This window comes from Sinocyclocheilus anshuiensis, unplaced genomic scaffold, assembly GCF_001515605.1.
Source record: "Sinocyclocheilus anshuiensis isolate Anshui unplaced genomic scaffold, SAMN03320099.WGS_v1.1 scaffold1463, whole genome shotgun sequence".
Lineage (NCBI taxonomy): Eukaryota > Metazoa > Chordata > Actinopteri > Cypriniformes > Cyprinidae > Sinocyclocheilus > Sinocyclocheilus anshuiensis.
In genome coordinates this window covers 123,105-129,935 of record NW_015536784.1, presented here as the reverse complement: position 1 = coordinate 129,935, position 6,831 = coordinate 123,105, and the positions used below count along the sequence as shown (strand labels likewise).

Genomic DNA, 6,831 nt, shown 5'->3' with positions numbered 1-6,831 from the left:
GAGGGGAGGGAGGAAAGGTCACATGCTCAGCACTCATATATCTGTATGTTCATGAAGCATCTGGTTAAATAGAGAGAAAGAGAAAAGTCAAGACAAAGCATTTGGTTAAACATTGTTTCATCTATCCATAACAGAAAAAAGATGTTCGCATGCTGCGCTTTATCCAAGAAGTGAACACTACCACGCGGAACTGTGCATTGTGGGATCTGGAGGCAGATACGGACTATATAGTGCATGTTCAGTCTATCAGTACAAGCGGGCCGAGTCCCCTCAGTGAACCGCTGCATTTCAAAACCCCCAAAGAAGTTGAAACACAGGCCTCCAAGAGCAAAGGTACTACTATATTATAAAACCTGTAGATTCTAATCTTATCTAATTTATCAGTATGAATTAAATAATTAATAATCAATGTTTGACACACCACTGTGTTATTCACAGACGAAGTGACCATGGAAGAAGTGGGTCAGAACGCTCAGCTCCGGGCAGGAGAGCTCATCATCATTGTGGTGGTTCTGATTATGTGGGCAGGTGAGTGAGCAGCACTGGATCAGTCAAATCCTGCTGCAACGTTCAGATTTACTGCAACAATCAATTTATTGGATGGTTAATTAAACAGGTTATTGCACATCTGCAGCGTTTGTCATTTTTGTCTCTTTCAGGTGTGATTGCGCTCTTCTGCCGTCAGTATGACATCATCAAAGACAACGAGCCCAACAATAACAAGGATAAAGCCAAGAACTCGTCCGAATGCAGCACCCCTGAGCATCCATCAGGAGGTCTGCTGCACAGTAAGGTATAACCACTGCCCTATGAGAGTTCAGACAGCACAGGCAGGTACAACCGTCCTGAATTGTCAGTTCATGTCTCACAAGAAAATATAAATATAATAATTTTCTTATTGATCATTAGTAATAAATAAATAAAGTCTTAATTTCCTTGGACTATAAACATGCACCTCCCATAATGCATTTCACATTTGATTTTAATAGTGTTATTTTAGTGTTATTGAGATATTATAATAATTTAATATTTTAAATTATTTTTTATTTTCCGGGGTAATTTAAATTTCCGTTAAAGTTTTAGTAATTATTTTTTTTATGTGTGTTTTTATTTTAATTTTATTTATTTTTTTAATAATAATAAGTCTGTGTAGTTTTCATTCATTTATATTTCAGTTTGTTCTTTAAGTACATCAACTTAAACTAAATGAAAGTGATAAATGTTGTTTATTTTATTTCATGGGTTTAATTTTATTTAACTACAAAACCCTGATGATATTTTATTAGGACTATTGGATAAAAATAAAATAAAACAAAATAAAACATGCAATTGACTAAACTACTGTATATTTTATAAGTATATTTATACTGTACATTTTTTTTTGTTTTAGTTTATTTGAGTACATTGAGTTAAACTAAATGAAAATGATAAATGTTGCTTTGGCAACTAACTGATTTTTATTTATTTTATGTATTTAATTTTAGTTAACTACAAAAACTCTGATGCTATGATATTTTAGTGAGCATAAAAGCGCACCCAAATATTGGGTAAATACTAATAGAATAGAATAGAATAGAATAGAATAGACTGACCTGCTATACATTTTATATGCATGTTTTTACTGTTTATTTTTTAACACTTTTATATATTGAAGGAATTATATGTTTTTATAATTAACAATTGTCTTGCTTCGCAATGCATTATGGTGATTGCATTCTCTGAGAACGATAAATGTGATGCTGCTCAAAACAGTTATCATTCGCATCTTTCTTTTTTCATTACTCCACTCATTGCACTATGCTCTCTGCTGATCGCTCCAGGCTGCCCTCCAATCCTCTCACTAACATCAGACATATGCTTCCACTCTCCACAGTTCCCCAAGAACAACAACAATAACCGAACGCCATCTGTGAACATTATCAAAGTGTGACAGGAATGGCTTCTGCTTCAATGGATTCTGCTTTTACCACACGGCTACAGAGGCCATATGTGCTCATCCTCAAAACAGGAAGCAGGGATATTGGAAGTTTCCTGAAAACAGCTGGAATAACCCTGCCGGCACAGCGAGCATCTGAAAGAGAGGCCAGAAAGGTGAACTTTCACACAGGCCCACTCTGGAGATTAGACCGAATCTGTGGCTGTTTCTTGGACAGGAGAAACCCCTCTGAAAGAAATGTATGGAAAAAAGACCCTTCTCACTTCTCTTTATCACTTTACAAACAACTGGTGTCGGCAAGGAGATCCGCACCCATTCAAAATCATCTCTTTTAAACTTTTAAACTCTTGAGCTTTGCTCCTTTATCTGGTTTTCTCTTTTACCCAATTCAAATAGCATGATCCACATTCCTCTCAATGGTGATGAAGGCTTTTATAATAAAAGTAAATCTGTAGTAAGCCACTAAATGCAGGACATATATTTCCAGCTGACAAAAATTTGTTCTAGGAACGTTTTGCTAACATTCCTATGTTACGAAAACGTTACATCTGTTCTCTGAACATTCAAAACGTCCAAGTTTTGGGGGGTTAGACAAACATTAAGGGAACATTCCATTTTAGAATTTTGCAAACATTGTTGCTTTTGAATGTTCTCTGAACATTCTGAAACAAGAAGTAACATTTAAAAGAAAAATGTTAGATGAATGTCCCACTAAAACGTGTGTGTGTGTGTGTGTGTGTTAATGTTTTCAGAACATTATTAAAGACCACATAACTCTGAATGAACGTTCTATTAACGTTTGGCTAACGTTCTGGCAAGGTTCTCTCATTGTTATGAGAATGTTCCTTGTTAGCCGAGTTGGTGTTTAAATGTCTGAAACCACATTAAAAATCTGGGATTTAAAAAAACAGTTAAATACATAAGGTTTAAGGATCTTGAAATATTTTAAACAAAATAAAAGTTATAAAAGTGAATGAGAAATATTTAATTCTGATATTAGTACATTTGTGACAAAGTATGCATGGGTAGATTAGTTCTATTGAAGCTCAAGATTTTCAATTTTCGGACCAAAATTTTCGGTAATTGAAATAAAGCTGAAATTAAACTAATTTTAGATGAAAAACTTAAACTAAAAAAAAAAAAAATACACAAAACTAACTGAAATAAATATAGATACTAAAATTACTAAAACTAAAATAAAAAATATATATTGTTTAAAAATTATAAAAATGACAACAAGCGCTTAAATTACTAAAAATTAAACTGAAAGCTGAAAATATAAAAATTAAAGCTAATTCAAAATATAAATAAATACTATAATAGTAAATAAAAATAAAATAACTCTAAAATAAAATTGAAAACAAGCAAGAAAGTGGTCTCAGACTTTTTGGACCCCACTGTATAATGGTTAGAACATTGACTAATAAACAGTCCTAAATATGGATGTTTGACATCGCCAGGATCTTCCAAGGTTTCATCCAGCGTTCCCATTCCCAAACTCTAAAGCAAAATATTTTCATTCAAATGGCTTCGCTTCTCAAAAGGGAGAGAAGCGTTCATCCGGAGAACAGGTGGCTTATTTTGGACTGGTTGAAATGATTTGACAGAGAGATGAAAGAATGTTGTGGAATAATTTGACTGACAGCTCTCATTCCAGCATAATGAGAAGACTTTTACTTCTATTTCTGATTGTGTTGTTGTTGTTTACACCTGCAGAGATACTTGACAAACAAAACTGGTATAATAAACCAGCAGTGCTGGGGGAGATACTTTCAAACTGTAAGCCACTCCTAATTTAAAATAGATGGAATTTAGAAAAAGATACTCTGAAAAATGTAGTTAGTTACACTTTTTAATTAAAAATGTAATCAGATTTGTTCAGGCACAAAAACAACGAGGAGTTTGAACGACTAAATGAACGCTCTCAATTAGAGCAACTAGATAAACAGATAAATTTACATTAAATGACAATATGACTAGAATTCACTAATTTATATAACCAAGCTGAAAAAATTAACAGCAACATTTAACAAAATATTTCACTATTTAAAAAATACTTAAATGCCATGCATTTTAATCTGAATTAATTTACTAAAATCAATCAGACACTGCAATGTTAGGAGAGCATGTTTGATTATTACTGTATTTCAGTGGGTGATAATGTTGGGTGCTAAACAGTACCTTGTTTGTGGATAAGCTATTAAAGCCAGCTGCACTACACTCCAAAAATATTTAGGTTTAAATTTAAGCTTTCTGAATTGCATCTAAAATTTCTGTCCATTTGGATTACACAATTTTAACATCAGCAAACTAATAAACCTGCATATTTGTCAGTCATAGATAAATGAAAAAATGGGTCAGATTTCTGTAATAGTACTAGTAAACTGACTGCGTTTTAAATACACACTAACCAGATTTATATGTGTATCATTAATAAATCCAATTTAAGTCTCCTGCATTTTGCAACTGCCTGTTCCACAGCTAGACATATTTTAACGATGTTCATACTTTTTAACTAAATACATTTCCCCATTGAACAAATTTATGCTGATAAGCCATTTGAATAAATACATTTTAAATAAAAAATTGGCAGTAGATGCAAATAGTTAGTTTTAATGCAGAAATTGTACCTGTTTTATTTATCTATGACTGACAAATAGGCATCACATTAAGTTTTTAAGTTTATGTTAAAACTGTGTAATCCAAGTGGATGTTGATTATATGTAATTCAAATACATAACTCTTAAATTTGGGCCTAACATTTTTTTATTTTATTTTTTTAAATCATTGTACTGTAAAAGATTTATTGAAAAAAGCATCTATAACTCCCCAACACTGTTAGATACTAGAATGCTATTATCATACTTTAGAATGGTTGTGTATATTTCCTTATAGTATATAGTGATTATTCTTTAATAAAAGGGATTGTAGTAGGGCTGAGTAAACATTCTAATAGTGCTTCTGCTAGTTCTACATGTTCTCATTATGATATCAAGCCTGGTTTCGATTATTTTAAATGCTGTGAGAGAATTGTCTATAAGACAAGATGAATGATTATAGGACATTTTCAGTATTTTCTGGACTGCCGATCAGAGAATTTCTCTCCAGTGCTAATATGATGTTTCTCTCAAGGACATTCCCCTGCGCTTTCTCAATACTGTCTCTGAGGGAGACTATCCTCCTCTCTAAACAAGGGCTGAACATGCTTCACATCAGCAATAATAACCACGGGGGATTCTGACCGGCCTCCAGGATTGCACTTGAACCGGCGGGACCGTCAACGGTGGTCGATAACAATATGGGAATTACAGGACTGAAGTCATTGTACTACTTTCTCAATTTAATGTGTGCTTTTACTACACTATATTAAACACATTAATTGTCATTAAATCTGATAAATGGAATTGAAAAAATATTTTGTGTTGTTACTGGGACCTCAGCTGAATACTGAATAGCAAAACTAATGACAGTTTACCAAACAAACCATTATTCCCATCCTAAACTCACACAAATGGGTTAATCGACCTTTAAATGGTTTACTTATAGTTGTCTCTGCATATTAAAGGAATAGTTCACTCAAAAATGAAATTTTGGTGAAAATGTACTCCTCAGGCCATCACAATCCACAAGTAATCCACACAACTCCAGTCCATCAATTAACATCTTGTGAAGCGAAAAGCTGCAAGTTTTAAGAAACAAATCCATCAAGTTATTTTTAACTTCAAACTGCATATTCCGCTCCTGATTCAGAGACGACTTTATCACTGGAGAAAGCATTATTATGCTTAGAGGACTGTTTGAAATTAAAAATGTCTTGATGGATTTGTTGATTTATCAGCTGTTTGGACTCTCGTTCTGACGGCACCCATTCACTGCAGAGGATTCATTGGTGAGCAAGTGATAGAAAGCTACATTTCTCCAAATCTGTTCTGATGAAGAAACAAACTCATCTAGATCTTGGATGCCCTGAGGGTGAGTACATTTTTAGCACATTTTTTTAGGTGAACTATTCCTTTAAACTGGGAAAGACAGAATGCAATTTAGCTTTAAACATGAGACAGCGCCCTCTTCTGGCATGCATCTTAACCCTAAAAATACATGCAACAGCAGATCAGATTATATAAATGTGTAATAATTTTCAAATAACTAACCTACAGTATAAAGTTTTTTTTATTCTCAATCACTAAATGTTTAGTGATTTAAAAAAAAAAAAAAACGACATCCCCTAAAAATGTTAACGGTTTAGACTGTTTTTTGGTTTTATATCCAGGGGCTTTCCAGAAACACTTATTAAAGAAAAAACAAACAAACAACAACAACAACAAAAACAATTAAAACAAAACCGTGAGCCTCCTTAAATACAAATTTGTACAACACACTCCTATCTTCATAGTGTTTTTATTCCTCTTAACAGTCGTCTTGATGACAATGTGCATTTAAAAAAAAAAATCTAATTCACTCAAGGAATTTTGTGAAATTGAGGTTTTATAAAGGTGATTTAAACAAAAATCCAAAATTACGTTTTAAATTAAATGTGAGCAATGTTTTTTTCTGCACTGCTAATGGCACCAAACAGAATTGCAATCTGTACGTTTAAGCTGTCTAACAATATTATCTCAGAAAGTGGCATGAGTTTAACCGAGCGATGGCTGAAATTACTGAAAGTGAATCATTATTTTTGCAGTTCTTTCTGGTGCAACTAATGACACATCATTATAAACTTCACCTTTAAAAATTCTGCTCTTGTAATCAAATCTTTCCTACACTCAAATTTAGCTAAATATACATTTACATTTAGCTAAATATACAAATACATATAGCTAAAACTGCTTCTATGGCTGCCATTTGAAATTTGTACAACACACTCCTATCTTCATAGTGTTTTTATTCCTCTT

At 32.9% G+C, this 6,831-nt stretch overlaps 1 protein-coding gene across 1 annotated transcript in view; it reads left to right on the top strand.

The window, feature by feature from the left end:
- Positions 1–1,904, top strand: part of LOC107655678 (fibronectin type III domain-containing protein 5-like) — an 8,271-nt gene extending 6,367 nt beyond the window's left edge. Inside the window, exons 3-6 of the mRNA XM_016443251.1 lie at positions 135–333; positions 439–528; positions 660–834; positions 1,874–1,904. Coding sequence (XP_016298737.1) covers positions 135–333; positions 439–528; positions 660–799 — 429 coding nt within the window. The 3' untranslated portion in view covers positions 800–834; positions 1,874–1,904. The remainder of the gene's footprint in view (positions 1–134; positions 334–438; positions 529–659; positions 835–1,873) is intronic.
- Positions 1,905–6,831: the final 4,927 nt, after the last annotated feature.